A 16,271-nucleotide genomic window follows, 5' to 3' on the forward strand; every position below is an offset into this window, starting at 1 on the left:
GGGGTAAACCACAAAACCCCCCCCCCCCCCCCCCCCCCAAAAAAAAAAAAAAAAGCGGAGTAAGAAACGACGACATGATGACATGAGTCTCAGCTGAGCAGAACTGGGTTCGGGTGTTCATCGTCTGCTGCACGCTCTTTGAGGGGCTGTACGTATAAAATAATGAACAAGGAACATGCCTGAACACATTATGCATGCTTGCGAGTGTTTTGATTTATGGGATCTGCGAGACTAAGATGGTGTGTCTAGCCGTAATGGACAATGTGTACAGAACGCGGTTTATCATATAAACATCCTTGGTATAGATGGTGGTACCACAGCGGAATCAAGTCCGAAGCCAACTGAATCAGCTCGATTGCGAAAAGGGAGTTCATGTTCATTGTTCATGTTGTGTAATACTTGCACTCCTCATAGTGAATGCATGCACGCGCATCTATGCTTGTATAACCACTCCGTTTCATGCACTCGTCCGTCCACAAGCCGTCTCCAGCCGCTGTTCGTAATAAGCTTGGTCTATGATGCGCCGCCGCCGTTCTTCCGGAATGACACTTTCTCCACTGCGACATTTTCGTTGCCTTCGGCATCCTTGCGTAGTTGGTACACGTACAGTACGAGAACATCGCCCTGAACCTGATTTTTTGTTAGCCTGATAGCCTAGTGACTCTTGTGCTGTTTGCTGCTCTTTGTGTGACCAGCTGTGGGTAAACTGACATCCATCAATACAAAACTCGGTGTAGGTTCCTCATCCTCAGTCCACCATCCCGTACACATGGCCCCTGTCGCACTTCCTGGATTGACGAAGAACTTGCCCTCCATTTCATACGCCTCGAACTTGTGTGTGCCGCCCCATAGCAAGACATCGACATCCATCTGCCGCGCCGCTATCAGCAGACTGTCGCCATCGCCGGGTGGTATGATGGTGTGGCCATGTGTGAAGCCTATGCGTAGACTGCCGTGCGTGACTACTTTTGACAAGGCGAGATTAGGTGCTTCGACGTCGAAGTCACCCTTCACGATTTGTAGGTCGGGCGCGATGGCGCGCAGGAATTCGTAGGTTTCGCGGTCGGTAATGTTGCCCAGACAAAGGATTTGGCCGATCTTTCCAGGCGCGAGCAGTTTCTTGAACTATAGGGCCGTGTAAGCGCATGCGCGAAGTCTACTAGACAAAAGGTGCGGTTGTAGCAGGTCTTGACGGTGGTTGCGCGTGACAGAGACAGAGCAAAGCGTACCTTTGCCGGTATATCCTATGTAGCCTGTAAGTTTGTGAGGTCTAGCGTCGTGCAGGTTAGGTGTCGAAACATACTGAAGCTCGGTCTGGTATGAAGAGGTCGCCCAGGACCAGCACCAGTCGCGAAGCCATTGCAGCGGCGCGGTTGTATCTTTGTGCGCGCAACACGTGCTACAGGATAGCTCAGTTGTATGCGGAGCAGGACAGAGCGACTCCCAAGGTACGACGGGGATACAGCGGAGACTTACGGGGGTGTTGCGCAAGCTAGAGGTGGGTGTTGGGGAAGCTACCTATGCTGTCACTGGGCGGGCTCCAGTGGCAGAACCACAGCCTTGGCAGGAACGCCCAACAGCGCCACCATGTAGAAATATCACTTTGCTGTCATAGTACATGAGGATATGTACAATATCACCAATATACATGTATAATTTCAAGCAGCAACAGACCTCCAATCGTCTCCACCCTCTTCCACATCGCCGTACCAGCCGAAAAGATGCGCGGCATACTCTCCAGCCAGGCCCAGGCTGATGGCACCGCCAGTGAACCATGCACCATTCACGAACCACCACCAACAGTTCTTGACCTCCTTCAGCTTCACTCGTCGAATCATGGTGCCCAATGTGGCTGCGGCTCCCCCAACAGTTCCGACAAAGAAGACAGGCCCTAACCCTGCCGCGACTCCTGTAGCGGATAGTAAGCCAAGCTGGACAACAGCGAGACCCGACAAGACCACTTTTGTTTCCTTTTCGTGCTTGAGCGCGATGCTCTTGATGCCAGCTTTGGCATCATCCTTTATGTCCATGTGTGCGTAAATCATATCGTACAGAATGGTCCATGCGACGTTACTAGCGTAGAGGCAAGCTGCCGCTGTAAGTGCTGCTTGGTTCGCCAGTAGGTCGACTCCAAGAGCTGGGAAACCCATCATCGCACCCCAGGAGAAGGTGAGTCCGAGAACGAATTGAGGATAGTAGGTTACTCTTTTCGCTAGAGGATAAAGAGTGACCAATACAAGGGACGGTGTCGCGTACCAGAAGCACTCGAAGGGTAGCGACAGGAGGACAGCCAGACCCGTAGTAAGCTGTCCCCCAAGGAAGACAATAGCCTGCTGAGGTGTAATTGCTCGTCTAGCAAGTGGACGTAACCGCGTTCGTTCGACATGTGGATCAAGGTTTCGGTCCCAAAGGTCATTGATAGTACAGCCAGCACCTCTCATAACAAGAGCTCCTGTGAAGAAAAGGGCGGTTGTACTGATGACGGCGGATGGTGCAGCAAGGGGGGTCGCCATAGTTGCAGCGAGGAGTGTGCTGAACATGCAAGGAAAGAAGAGGTAATATGTGCCGACCGGGTTGTGCAACCTCATCAGCTCACCATATGGAACGGCTTTTTGAGGCAGGTAAGATAGGAAGCCAGTAGTGGGTGGCTTGTACTCGGGAAGTGACCTCGACGGTCCATTGTGTTGTGCTACCACCGTCGCCAGTCTTGATTGCAAAGATGCCCGATGTTGTGTAAACGGCTTGACGAGCTGAACAGATTGTGGACGGGAGCCTGCAAGTGATAGATATGTCGACAACTGCCTTTGTCTGTGAGTAGAGTGAAAAGTGGAATGCTTTCTAGCGAACTGCCGACACATAGCCAAGGGCCGCGCTGCATGACGTGGTAACGCCATGTTTGGTGTTTTGCCGGTTAAAAGCGTATGTGGGTTCGTATACAAAGATACGCAAGTCAGTCACTTGTTCCTCGTTTGCTGTAGTATCGTTTGGGATCCCGATTTTTAAGGTGCTACCTTCAGCATGAAGACATGCATGTAAGTGAGAACTTGGGCGCCCAACTAGGAAAGTCAGCCTGGTCACAGCCGGGCGTTCATTTCGATCATCCAGATTGGTGAGAGTGAGTGGGGAAAGTGAAAGTTGCAGCGTTCGCGCTAACTCCCGACAGCACGTGACAGCTTCCGCGCCGCTCAGAACATGGTTCCTCGGTCGCGTCCACATCCCGATAGCTCTCACCATGCCGTCGCCGGATCGATTGCGGCTCACCTTTTGCGGCGACACTCGCTCCCTGGACGATCGCGACCGCACGTGCGAGCTTACTTTCTGCAATACCAGCTGTTTGCAACCACGACGCCGCCGCGGAGGTGTTTCCTGCTCTCGCGACCCCACACCTCATACGCGACTGCGGATGGTAACTGGTGGCGCGCACGATGCCGGCTGCGCGCCCCAGGGCATCCTTCGAGCCGATACCACCAGACTTCGATGTGCGCACCTTTGTGGAGAATGCGGACAATTTCCAATATGTCGACCGCATTTCGTATGAAATGATCGCCAACAACGGCATCGAAGCCTTCGAGAAGCTCGTTTTGCTACACGTCGTCATAGGCGGTAAACCTCTGGTAATCGACGGCTTCGAGGAGGTGCTGGATCCTTGGACTTTTACGCCTTCGTGGCTGCGTGACAACCATGGCGACAAGGGTAAGTGCGCCCCTGCGCAACAATCGACACGCACACCTAACAGATGGATAGTCGAGAATGCGCGAAATCTATCGACCAAGGAGAATATCCCTCTTACCATGAAGCACTACCTCAAGCATATGACGAAGCTCACCGAGCAATTCTTCGACGGCCCAGACGTATACCGCGACAGAGCGAGGCAGCGAATCTATCTTAAAGATATCGACTGCCCTCAAGTATGGCATGATAAGCTGAAAGAGCACATCCCTTCGGGGCTTTTCTACCTCAACGAGAGCACAGGTGAACCTGGTGGTCCCGGTGCCATGGACGAGTTGGGCGGTCGCAAAGGGCGAGGCATTGGGCGGGCTGGAGACCTCATGAGCAGCCTACCACCGGACATGCGCGCCGAGAACCTCATGTGCTACATCGGCCACGAAGGCACCTACACCCCGTCTCACCGAGAGATGTGCGCTTCTCTGGGTCAGAATATCATGGTGAACGCTTCAGGCACTATCAGTGAAGACGGCAAGCAGGAGCGTCCCGGGTCATCTATATGGTTCATGACTGAAAGCAAAGACCGCCATGTGGTTTCCGAGTATTGGCTTTCGGTGCTGGGCCATGACATAGAAGTGGAGAACCACTTCGCACAGCTCATCGCCTGGAAGAAGGCTCCGTTCCAGACTTATGTCGTGGAGCAACGGCCGGGCGACTTCATTCTCATCCCACCACTGGCGCCTCATCAAGTATGGAATCGGGGTACCCGTACTATGAAGATCGCCTGGAATCGCACAACCGTCGAGACCCTAGAACTCGCGCTGAACGAAGCATTGCCCAACTCCCGAGTCGTTTGTAGAGACGAGCAATACAAGAACAAGGCCATTATCTACTACACCCTCTTAAAGTACTCCAGTCTCATCAAGTCTGCCCGCGCACAAGTCGAAGCAGGAGGTGAACAAGCAGTTGCGATCCAATGCTCTGTCAGAATAAAGCAAGTCCAGAAAGACTTCAAGAAGCTCTTCGACCTCTACAAGATTGTACTGCTGTCCGAGATGTTCGTACAAGATTCACGAGAACACCCTGAATTTCTCCCTTACGACAGCAACGTAACTTGCGCGTATTGTAGATGCAACATCTTCAATCGCTTCCTTAGCTGCAAATCGTGCAAGAACCTGTTTAGTTCCGAGATCGAGGAGCCATACGACGTTTGCATGGACTGTTACTGTATGGGTCGAAGCTGTGGATGTCAATCGGGGTACACATGGGTTGAGCAATGGAAGTGGAAGGACCTCGTTCATAAATATGAGGAGTGGCGCGCTCAGATTATTGACATCGATGGCTATGTCCATGAGAAAACTCCGCTTCCGTTACAAGAAGAGCGAAGATATCTCGGCAAGAAGACCTTGGCCCAGGTCTGTCAAGAAGAATTACGAGTTCGGCCGTTTGTGGATATCAAGAACCCGCAGCCTGAGGCCGTATCTGACGACGAGGAACCTGTTGTTGACAAATACGGCAACGTCAAGAAGAGTGCGAACAAGAAATCGAAGCAGTGGCTCTCAAAGCACAAATCCTGCCATTTCTGTCTCCACCGACATCCGAAATGGAAGATGGCATTCTGCTCAAGCTGTGATCTGGCCTATTGCTACGGCACGCTATTCCGAGCGCACGATACAATGCCGGTAAATATCATGGAAGCTTTCAATTGGAAGTGCCCTCATTGTATGAGAGTTTGCAATACAGGTGCTTGCCGACGTGATCCCCGACAACATCCATACGAGCCTAAAGGAACTTTGCTAGGTCACGATACCAAAAAAGTGGCAGATCCACGCTCAGTAGAGTGTCTCGTCGACTTTAGTGTCTCTAACCTGAACTGGCTAAGAGAAGAAGAAGGCATGGTACAGAATGCAATGCAACGACGAATGCAGCAGGCGGAGATAGACAAGATGGCGGATCCTTCCCTCGATGCGAGATTTGTCGAAGACGATGACCAGAACTACACCCGATACGGCATCACGTATTCTCCTATGGAGGATGCTAATGGTGTTCCTGATGAAAACGGTGATGGGGGTGTGAGCGGTGCTCCATACTATCACGATCCCGGCATGGCTGGAGAAATTCCTCGTTTGGGTCAGAAGCGTGGTCGCGAAGAACATGAAGAAGCAGAGAGTAGCCACCGGAAAAAGACCAAGGCAAACAAGCAAAAGAAGAAGAAGAAGGACGATGATGCTTCGCCCTTACAACCAAAGAACGCATCTGGCAAGCAATATCAGAAAGAGGTCCAGAGGAAACTGCTCGAAGACGCTAAACGCGAAGACAGATTCATCTTGGTTGCCGCAAAGATGAAAGGCAAATCAAAAGTGGTGAAGCTGTCTTTGGCTACTGGCCATCTTGACCGGATTCGTCAAAGACTAGTTCCCACGCGCGCACCAACCGTACAAGGTACTCCAGAGGAAGCCGATGCGTCTGGTGACATGCAGTCTATCTTACAATCCGATGTTGTACCGAAGCCTAACGCCCTGAAGAGTGGGGCCGAGAAGGATAAGGACGCGAAGACATATCGTGTTCGTGTAGAAGAGGACGAGGCGTACTCCACACGCAAGCGCAATCCAGAAATTAATGGCTCCGCGAAACCTGGAAGGCCTCGTGGCTCTAAACGTTTCGAAGAGATCACACTCGATTCAGACGAAGAGTTTGGCGGTGATAACGATGAGCCTGAATACACTGGTCGCCCACGTGGTCGCACGTCAAACTGGTTGGCCCGGAGGAATGAATACGAGGACGCCCTGCCCACTGAACTGCCATCCGACTTCAGAGACGGAGCTATAAGGCCCAACCGGGAGAAAGACCGAGAGCGAAGCCGCTTGTACAACGAGCGTCGAAGATCTTCGCCAATAAAATCGAAAGCTGGGATCAGGCCTACGGAGTCATCATCAAAGGACCCAGAGTCAAACAGCACTGGCGATGTGTCTGACCATATTTCTAAGCAAGACGACATTTATGAGGAGGATAACTGTTCCAGCGAAGCGTTCATCCCTTCACAACAAGCCGCTGCCGCTGCCCTGGAAGCTCAGCGTCAAGAGGAGAGGGCAAAGGCTCGTGCTGAAGCTGAAGCTAGGGAAGCCGAAGAGAACTTGCGAGCGAAGATGGCGCTGTTTCCTGAATCAGACGATGACCAGCTGATGGATAACTTCCTCGCTGATCTGTCTGCTGACGATGAGCCGTTGCAAGGAGAGTCGGGACCTGTGGACAAGACACCAGAGCCTGTTCGTACAGGGCCACCCCCATCGACCAATTCCATCTTGAGCAGACTCAACGGAAAGAAAATCAAAATTGTCGGACCAGCCTCTCGAAAGAACGGCAACAGAACAAGCAAGGTCACAACGACAACCCCTTCTGCGCCAGCACCGAAGTCTTCTGGTGTCAATAGGAAGCCTCAGGCTATAGATGTATCAGATACTGAGAGCGAGGATGAGGTTCCGGCAAGCGCACCAGCCCCCAAGAAGCCTCTCGGTAGACCATCAGGCCGCCCTTCGATGATCCCTACACGAGGCTCTAGTTCTGGAAAGCGTGGTCGTGGACGTCCAAGAAAAACAATGTAAATGCAAATTAGCAAGGCGTTTGGTCCTCGTATCTTACGGTGCTATTCATGTTTGCCCATATACCAGTTTTTTTTAGTAGTATTTTTAGCAAGGCGTTGTTGGTGACTCTATGCATTTTCTTGGGGTTGCCGGCTAGGATGGAGATTTCGATGATTCGTTTTTCATGTTTAGAGACGGGACATCAGATTCTAGATCTGAAGTTGAGAATTGTACAGTAGCTGCGGTACGCCATACGGCCTGAAAGCATTTCTCAAGGCATATGAACAATAAGACAAGCATTTCAAAACATCCAAACGTATTGCGCTATGAGTGAACTTGTGATCCGGTTCATCATTATTTCACGTGATCCAGTCTCAGCGTCCCAATCGCGTCGTACTAACTCTGTCCTAGTTCCGCCTCCATCTACAACCAGTTTCAACACATCACCAGCAATGATGCCACTTCACATCAAGAGCATCACTCTTGATGCCTTTAGAGATGTTTTGTCGCGATACCCTGCAATGGTGCCCGAGAAGCTACGCGACCTAGACGCGCAACGCTACGACATCATTCCTGCAGCGGTAGCTGCAATGGAAGAAAGCGAGAAACACTTGACCAAGGACCAAGTTGAAAAAATCGTGGAATGGAAGCTGTACGCATACCAAATTCGTGTGAGAGTGATTACACTAATGATAAGGCAGGAAACACGGAACGTTTCGTCCCGCCTTGTTAGGCCTGGTTCAAAGCAACGAGCCCGAGGCGATTGAGGAGACGACCAAACGGGCCTATGCAGCATTATCGAAGGGCAGATCAGCTCATCCTGACGCCATTCCCGCGCTGAAGATTCTTGTGAAGCTGAGAGGTGTAGGACCAGCAACTGCATCCCTGCTTCTCTCGGTACTTCAACCTGTGGAGATACCATTCTTTTCAGATGAGCTCTTCAGATGGTGCATGTGGGACGAGCAAGTGGTAAACGGAAAGGAAGGGAAGGGTTGGCAAAGGAAGATCAAGTACAATCTCAAAGAATACGAGATGCTGCTCGAGCGCGTGGATGTGCTGAGACTAACACTGCGTAAAGGGCTTGGAAGAAAAGATACTATGGCGGGGGCAACGGATATCGAGAGAGTAGCTTGGGTCTTAGGAAAAGAAGGTGTAGATGTCACACTGCAGGAAGAGGAAAGCAGGGATGCTACAATAGAAGCGGGTGAGAAGGAGAAGGAGCAGGAGCAAGATGACAAGAAGGAAGGAGAGCATGACGATGAGGAAAAAGCAGAGAAATCTGCGGCAAACAAGGGCACCAAGCGCAAGGCGTCTGACGCAAAACAGCCTACTGAAGGTACTCGCAAAAGTACACGGACGAGAAAGTAGTATAACGTCGGTGTACAGCACTCGCTTTCCAATGGAGCAGGTCTGCAGGCCAATGTTCCAAACCTCATCACTGCAGTATATCTTGGAATCGAATAAGAATCGCGCGCACTGCGGACCATTGTTTCCATCTCAACGTTCTGCTGTTAGTGTACGTATGCCAAATTTCCCTTACTATCGTCACCTGTTCTCAACAATTTTTCGCTAACGCATCATACCGATGCCGCTTACTATCGGTCTTCATCCTTCTCTAACCGTCACTAGGATATTTCTACACACGCCCGACTCTGCAACTCGATTCCGGTCACTGCATCTCACACCGTTCACTTAGCTCTCATTCAGCCTTGTAACTTCACTATTCACTTTCAAAGCACGTCCCTGTCTACTGCAACCGTGATGCGCTGTTCTGATCGGTGTGATACCCGTATGTCATGCATGAGAAAGATCGGCGCCGTAACATCGAACACAATGAGAAGGGAGAAGACAAGCGACTTGGAATTTGCATCAACGGGAGTTCCGCCTAGCGAATCAAGAAACAGATGTCATCGTTTGATGTGACGTAAGAAGGAGCTCCTAACACGGCCTAGCAATTAGGAGGATCTCGTATGCTGGACATGACAATGGAGGGGTGTAGAATTGTGTTAGGTTTACGTGAGACGTTATGTTTGTTGACATGTGACGTGAGATAGCAAAGTATGTCATGCATTAAGAGGGTTTCTGCCACGCGAGGAATTGCGGGGAAGAAGAGTCTTCGGCAGAAGGGGCAAGGATTTGCAGTAAAGTTGAGAGATTGTGATGTGATGTGATGAGATTAGACGGTGACGTGAGTCTACCTTAATGCCTTAGTAGAGTCGGAGTTCGGAGCGTACCGAACATACGTTACTGGGTTGAGTCGGCAAAGCAATCACGCTATGGAATTCGGAGGTTGCTGACTTGAATGCCATGCAGTGAATGCAGAACTATAGTTGATGACACTTGGGCACGATATGCTGAAGATCGTGGGCTCTTTTTCCTAATGAAGGAAGACCTTTCGTGGCGCTGGACTGCAGCGGCTACAGAAAATCCTAATTCACGCTTACATTTAGGACTGCGTGTATGTCATTTATGTGCGAGACGTCCATCAAACAAGCACCCTAGGAGTAAAGCTCATAGTGGTTCAGTTATGGTAATATGAAGTTGTAACACCTATCATACCGATGGAACCCTATTCCTCATATCCAAACCGACCTGTATCCATCGTCAGCCTCAGATAGGACAGCCCCCGCCCGTGATTTGTGATCCACGTCTTCTCACTTACCTAGGTAGTTCCATTGTTTTCGCATATTTACCTGCTGCTCACCTCACCTAGCATTTCTTAAATTGACCGCTCTGCACTTATCTCGAGATACAGAAATCTATGTACGTCAACGTGTCTCTCATCCACACCTTTCCCGACAAAGGGTCAATCTCGGATCCGGCAACCGAAGCGAGTAGGAAACAAGGGAGACAACTCCGAACCCAACCCCTTGGTATGGGTGGAGGATGCGATTGTGTGTGTATGTGACGGATTGCACTTCGACCTGTGCCTACCAATACACTAGGAAGTGGTCCTGCTGGTCGCTCTATGGTGTATGCACAGCATATCAAAGACGATATCGAACACCAACCTCTAGAATACTCATTTCTGAAGCCTATCCACCAGACACTCTAAGTCCCGTGAATACATTATTGCGCGCCATCCATGAGCGATACTGCACTGCACTGCACTGCACCTCACCTCGCTTACCACGGACTCCAAGTTCCATGCAATCAACAAGACTAGCTAGTGCGACCCTGCACGTCAATATAGTCTTAATCCCAATCGAGCCCCCTTCCGTCCCCAGCATCCTCCGCGTTAGCCACGAAAGAAAGCCCGTTGCTGCCCCAGTCACATCGCATTTGCTCGTTTCCCTCTCAGCTTACTTTCCCATGCTGCCAGTCGCGGAAAATCGCATATCGCTAACAACATCTGCATGTGAATCTTTTGCTAGCTTTGTCATGATCGGTGAGAAGTCTGCAGGTCGCTTCTTCCAGAAAACTCCGCATGCTGGAGTAACACCGATAGCTGCATACTGTACAATTGCGAAAAGAAAAGCTTGGAGTAATTATGCGGGTAAGAAGGACCCCGATCCATACACGTGCATGCATGCAGGTTCGTGATCGGCGATCTGTTTTCTTAACGATATCTCAAGTTCGGTAAAGTTTTGGTGTGGGAATTTGATGACCATTCCGGCGTCTGAGCACAATAATAGACTACCGGTAAGGCGGCTGTCGTAAGCCATGTTTCTGTATTACCAACTCTGTACCAATCTGGTGGGATTTTTGTTGGGAGATGAAGCACATGCAGACATTCAAAGAGGGAGCGATGTCGGAAATTGACCTTTTACTATGACCCTTACTGGGGTTGCCGGAACCACAGACGTGCTTTGTCAATATGGTGGAGATGCGATGCATGGCAACCGAGGTGTGGAGAAAGCGGACATCACTAAACAAGGCGAAGATCATCCTCACATTAGTCAAGTTCAACAAGACCAGGCATTATGCCTGTTGATGCATTATACTACACGGCCTGATGAAACAGCCAAACATGCTATCAAAGACAATTCGAGAAGAAGCGAAGAGTAGTAGGTAGTAGCCTATAGCACAGCAATCCAAACCACTCCATCTATCATGCGAGAGAATGCTGCCAGTTCCTATTGCAGATGCGCCGCCACTTCCAAGAAGGCCAAAGCCCCTTGTTGCGCGCGTCGCCTCAGAAGGTTATGTTCATCAACGATCATCAACAAGTCGTCCTTCATCCTCAACCAGGGAAAAAAAAAGGCCCAAGCCACACTAAGATACGCGACAATAGATACAGAATGGTAACAGTAGATGGAGAGAAGAGAAAGTAATAAACGCCGTCTTTTGATAACGTTCGCCGATGCATGCAACCGAGATCCAAGCTGTGTGAGAACGCCCTGCGCCTGCCCTTCGCAGCAGTGGTAAAGTCATGTTGTTGCTTTGTAATTCGTATATGTACACACGCGTGAAACGGGAATCCAGTATATGTGTATTCGTACAGTGGTAGATCTTGGGTATCGTGTAATTGATGACGGAGATGACAGTAAAGTTGTCAGTGTACGGTATGTAGGTGTTGTTATTGTGATTCGGCTGTCCGGTCGTCGTGCGCTGGCTCTAGCTCGGGTGGAGGAACCTTCTTGACTGTCCCGTTGCTCCCACTCCGAGTCGATCGACGGCGGCTGTTAATTCCTGCGTGAAAGTTGGCGCGAGCTAGTTCTCCATTGGATACTGAATTGCTCCGATGTGACGAAGGCGCGGCTGGCGTCTTCTTCTTAGCAAAGCTCATGACCAACTCGTCTTCACTGTCCTCGTCTTCTTCTTCGCTCTCGATAGCGTGATCGCCGTCGTAGCCATCAGCGTCGTCGATAGAGGCTTCGAATCGACTGCCAGAAACAGGGGAGATCCAGGAATGTTCATCAAACGATCCGCATGCACCTTGATTAGGGGAACCAGCCGACGCAACCGATGGAATTGATGGGTTCGACTCAGACTGAGACATGGCGGAGAATTGGTCTTCGGAGGAAGAAAGAGCCAAGCCGCGGCTTGATCCACCGAGAGGACTATTCTCGGAGGACTGATCGTTTCGGTGCCAGCCTTCTTGATCGTTTTGCTGACGGAAGGCTATCTCGTCATCTGGACTTGGAGGACAGGCAGTCTGGGCGAGAGAAGAAGGAGGTCGTTGTGTAATAGAACTGGACCTCTCACGAGCTGCTGATTGTTCTACCCCAAGTCTACGACGATACTCATCCTTGGCACGGTCAAATCGGTCCTCTGACCTTTCTCTTGCAATCAAACTAGGGCTGGTAGGCCTGGAAGGTCTTTGGTCAAGCAATTGCGATGATCGCCTGGATTCGGGCGCCATAGCAAGAGTGGGACCAGCCTCGAGGTTATTAGCAGTTGCCCAATTTCTGTGGAGGCGTGACGACAGTGACGACAACGAAGATTGCCGCGACGAGGGATCAAGACGTCCAAAAGATAGAGCGTCCGAATGACTAGGCGATGAGCTTCGAGCAATGGGAGATAGGTCTTTTAGGGCGTCCGGTTGATTGACCTGACCAGAAGCACATGTGGTGCTGATTGCCAGGCTTGGGACGCCATGAGCATCGTCGTCTGCGCCAACAAGCCTGTCGATTGACCTCGCGCGGCTATGCTCTTTTGGGGGCTTCAATTTGTCTTTGCTCCTCATGCTGTTGACGACACGCCGAGGCAACCCTCCGAAGAGACCGCCTAACTGTGAGCCACCAGGTGTGTCTAGGGCCGTGGGAGTACCTGGTAGAGCTGGAGGGAAACCAGGGGACGCCGATCGACCTGGGTGGTGCAGGTCTGCTTGGCGGATAGTGCTTATCGAAGACAGGGCGCGGTCTTGCATCTGAGGTCGCTGCAGGCCTTCGAGGTTCTGCGCGGGCGATGCAGTACGGGAGTTGGGGCTATCGAAGTATTTTGACCGTTCTCTTGCTTCCGGACTTGCTGTAACACTATGAGAGAGCGGGTGCTCTGCTTCACGCGAGCGAGTCAAAATCTCTAAGATAGCGCCAGGTGCTAGGCTGCCACGTCGACCTTCGTACGGGCGAGCATCTTGACTGATAGTACTGCTCGAAGAGTTCGCGCTGATGCTTGGAGGAGCGTCCTGGTTGGTGGCTGAGCTCTGTGCGCGCCGTCTTGAACCTGAACTGCGGGTTGTGAAACCTTTGACAAACTCAGATGTCTTCTTAGCAGCGGAGCGGAGGCGGTCAACGAAGCCAATTGGGACAACAGCCTCTTCAACATCTTCCTTGGAAATCTGAATCCTTCTTCCATCGTAAGACTTGCTGGGGTCCGTCTCTTCAGCCCACGAGACGTGGTTAGGAATACCAGACAGTAGCCATGGGTGGCGCTTGATCTCTGGTATAGTTATGCGTCGTCTTGCATCCTTGATCAGCAGTCGTCGGAGTAGATCGCGTAGGTTTTCGTCGACCTCTTCGTACTCGAGGTCATGCGGTGCCCGCTTGCTACTCATCATCGGCTGACTGTTACGTCCGTGTGAGTTGGGCCGCGAGTTTGATTGCTCAGCAACAGGCTTCAACCGGTACCTGGGGATATAGGGTTCGTCTTCGCTAATGACTTTCATCAAAGTGAAGGTGTTGGTGTCGTGAAAAGGCACGCGACCATAGATAAGGCAGTATAGCGTGACGCCGAGGGCCCAGATGTCGATTCCGCCATCAATGAGGGGGGTCTCGGCGTCGATCTCTGTACGACATAACTCAGGGGCGTAGAAGGCTGGAGTGCCTACCGTCTTCGCTAGTTCAATGGCTTCGTCAACTTCTTGGTAGTCAGACTCGGAATGCTCGCCGTTACTTTCATCTGTCTTTTGCCGTCCCAGATAGGATACACCAAAATCGGATATCTTGATACGATGCTCCCTGGTAACAAGAAGGTTGGCGGGCTTAATGTCACGATGAATGACGTTCTGATAGTGCAGGTATTCTATGCCTAGCACAGTATCTTTGAAGGCTTCCCAGGCAGCGTGTATGGTCATCAAGGGGACGTAGTTGAAGTGTTCAGGGATTTCTTCACCAGGGTCAGTCACACGAGACGAGGAGCTGCCAGCAACGCTTGGTACGCGACCTCTGCTAAGCTCCGTGTCGTATGGCCCGTACATGGTTCCCTCAAGCCCATCAGCCCAGGAGTTGTTCACAGGCTCAGGCGATCGGAAAGCGGTCTCCATGTGGTCATCGTGGTGGCTCACAGGGTCTGGTCGCTCGCGGAAATGGACACGATTGAGTGGACGATCGTCTTCACGGTAAGATGCTACCGAGCTACGCCCGTTCTCAGAATACTCGTCTTCCGAGTCGGTTGCAAATTCCAGGCTCCATGGCTGGTTAGAGGAGCCGTCTTTCCGACGAAGGTGTGCCTCCCTAGCCATGCGACGTTGCTGCCGAGCAAGCTTCTGGTGGGCGATACGGATGATGCGTTCATCTTCTAGTGTTGCACTGTCGTTGTCGAAAATGCCTTCGGACTCACGCTTGAAGCGACGCCATTCGACAAGACAGATCTCCCTAGCGCCCTCGGTCCTCCACTTGACCTCGCCCAGCTCAACGTGCTCAAGTACGATGTAGACCTTCTTCTTAGCTGGGTCGTCAATGACCTCGAGCAAGCTGACAATATTGGGGTGACGAGCCTTTTTGAGAATGGCTATCTCGCGCTTGATCTTGTCTTCGTGGCTGTTGTTCTTGCCGAGGCGTCGACGCTTGGAGTAGCGGTCGACAATCTTGATGGCGACGTATCGGCCGTGGACCAGGTCCTTGCCCAGCTTGACCTTACCGTGGACGCCCCGGCCGAGCTCGTCGATAATCTCGTACTGGTTCACAATCTTGCGTCCGGAAACGGGGTCGGCCTGGACATCGGCAATGTGGGTCTCCTTGGGCGCTTGTCTGTGGGTATGGTGGAGCCAGGGCGTGGAATAGGTGCCATCGTCGGGCTGATCGGGCTCCTGGGAGGGGCGGCGGTTGGTAGGGTTGAAGAGGCCGGGGCTGCTCACGGGAGAATTGCCAACAGTGCGTGGAGCCGACTCCATGATGTCCCTGTAGTGCTCGTGGGAGAGACCGAAGGCGGCCAGGCTGGACAGCGAGTTTGCGGCCGAGTGCGAGGGGTGGGAGCTGCGGGAGCGGATGATGGGCGGGACATAGGGCTGGGGGTACTGCTGCAGGTGAAGAGCGGCATAGGACTGGTTGGGGTAGACTGGCCCATCGCGCTGGCGTGGAGGGAGGGCGTGAGGGTGGGTGTGGGTGTGAGGGTAGGCGTAGGGGTGGATGGGGTCTACCGAGTTGGCTCGTACAGTCGCGTTGCTGGCCGTGGATGCACTCGAGAGGTCTCGCATAAAGGCAGGGCGGTCGGGGTGCGGAGTCGACGAGTGAGGGGCCTCGTTGACGGTGGTGAGGGAGGCCTGTGAAGCATGTGCGCTGGTGCTGGGCGAGGGGTTGGTCGAGGCGGGCGAGTCGCGGGGAAGGGGCGACGAGTAGACTCGGAGGGGTTGTGGAGAGAAGTAGGAGGGCTCCGGGTCGAGGGTGTGAATCTGCGACAAGAGACTGGCGTTGAGGGCGTCTGGCACCGAAGGCACCTCGGAGCGGGGCGTGCAGTCGTTCTCGTCGTCGAGGGGGAGCGTGGCCGCGCCGTCTGCAGGGCCTTGACTCGGCTTGGGCTCCTCGCCATGGTGCACTTGGTGCTCTTCTCTTTGGTCTGCAGCTGCCTCTGGTGCTGCGGCGTCTGGGGCCCGGTGGCAGGCAGGTGACGCTGGCGACGATTGCGCCTGCTCGTCGCGCCGGTCCCCTTCGGCTGTCACGTCTGCATTGGGGTCGACCATGGCAACCACACAGCTCAGGACGTGTCAGCTCAGCAGCGGCGTGCAAACATGCCAGCCCTTCTACGGTTTGTCGAGGCGCAGTGCGTGGGCGGATAGTCTCATATCGCGGCGGGCTAGACGGCGGCGGCGGTGTCACAGCGAGGACAATGGCGGCCGTGTGGACTGGGCTGAGGTTCACGGTCGGCGGCGATGGGCGTGGCAGGGCAGGTTGTGATGGTAGCAGTGGGCCGGGTGGTGGGCTC

General features: G+C 52.5%; 5 protein-coding genes across 5 annotated transcripts; 2 read left to right on the forward strand and 3 right to left on the reverse strand.

The window, feature by feature from the left end:
* Nucleotides 1-513: 513 nt before the first annotated feature.
* Nucleotides 514-1,360, reverse strand: J4E82_001318 (uncharacterized protein; the record flags this gene model as incomplete). Its single annotated transcript, XM_051727633.1, has 3 exons — nt 514-630; nt 712-1,125; nt 1,304-1,360. The coding sequence occupies 3 exons, from the start codon at nt 1,358-1,360 to the stop codon at nt 514-516; spliced, it is 588 nt and encodes a 195-aa protein (XP_051592478.1).
* Nucleotides 1,361-1,658: 298 nt separating this feature from the next.
* J4E82_001319 (uncharacterized protein) lies at nt 1,659-2,894 on the reverse strand (the record flags this gene model as incomplete). Its single annotated transcript, XM_051727634.1, has 1 exon — nt 1,659-2,894. One exon carries the CDS (start codon nt 2,892-2,894, stop codon nt 1,659-1,661), a length of 1,236 nt encoding a protein of 411 aa, XP_051592479.1.
* A 531-nt stretch (nt 2,895-3,425) lies between these two features.
* J4E82_001320 (uncharacterized protein) lies at nt 3,426-7,268 on the forward strand (the record flags this gene model as incomplete). Its single annotated transcript, XM_051727635.1, has 2 exons — nt 3,426-3,693; nt 3,745-7,268. The coding sequence occupies 2 exons, from the start codon at nt 3,426-3,428 to the stop codon at nt 7,266-7,268; spliced, it is 3,792 nt and encodes a 1,263-aa protein (XP_051592480.1).
* Nucleotides 7,269-7,699: 431 nt separating this feature from the next.
* Nucleotides 7,700-8,615, forward strand: J4E82_001321 (uncharacterized protein; the record flags this gene model as incomplete). The annotated part of the gene is made up of 2 exons (XM_051727636.1): nt 7,700-7,899; nt 7,949-8,615. The coding sequence occupies 2 exons, from the start codon at nt 7,700-7,702 to the stop codon at nt 8,613-8,615; spliced, it is 867 nt and encodes a 288-aa protein (XP_051592481.1).
* Nucleotides 8,616-11,766: 3,151 nt separating this feature from the next.
* On the reverse strand, nt 11,767-16,029 carry J4E82_001322 (uncharacterized protein; the record flags this gene model as incomplete). The annotated part of the gene is made up of 1 exon (XM_051727637.1): nt 11,767-16,029. The coding sequence occupies one exon, from the start codon at nt 16,027-16,029 to the stop codon at nt 11,767-11,769; it is 4,263 nt and encodes a 1,420-aa protein (XP_051592482.1).
* Between the last annotated feature and the right edge of the window lie 242 nt (nt 16,030-16,271).

This window comes from Alternaria postmessia (assembly GCF_024291825.1).
Source record: "Alternaria postmessia strain BMP 2775 chromosome Unknown scaffold_5, whole genome shotgun sequence".
NCBI classification, from domain to species: Eukaryota; Fungi; Ascomycota; class Dothideomycetes; order Pleosporales; family Pleosporaceae; genus Alternaria; species Alternaria postmessia.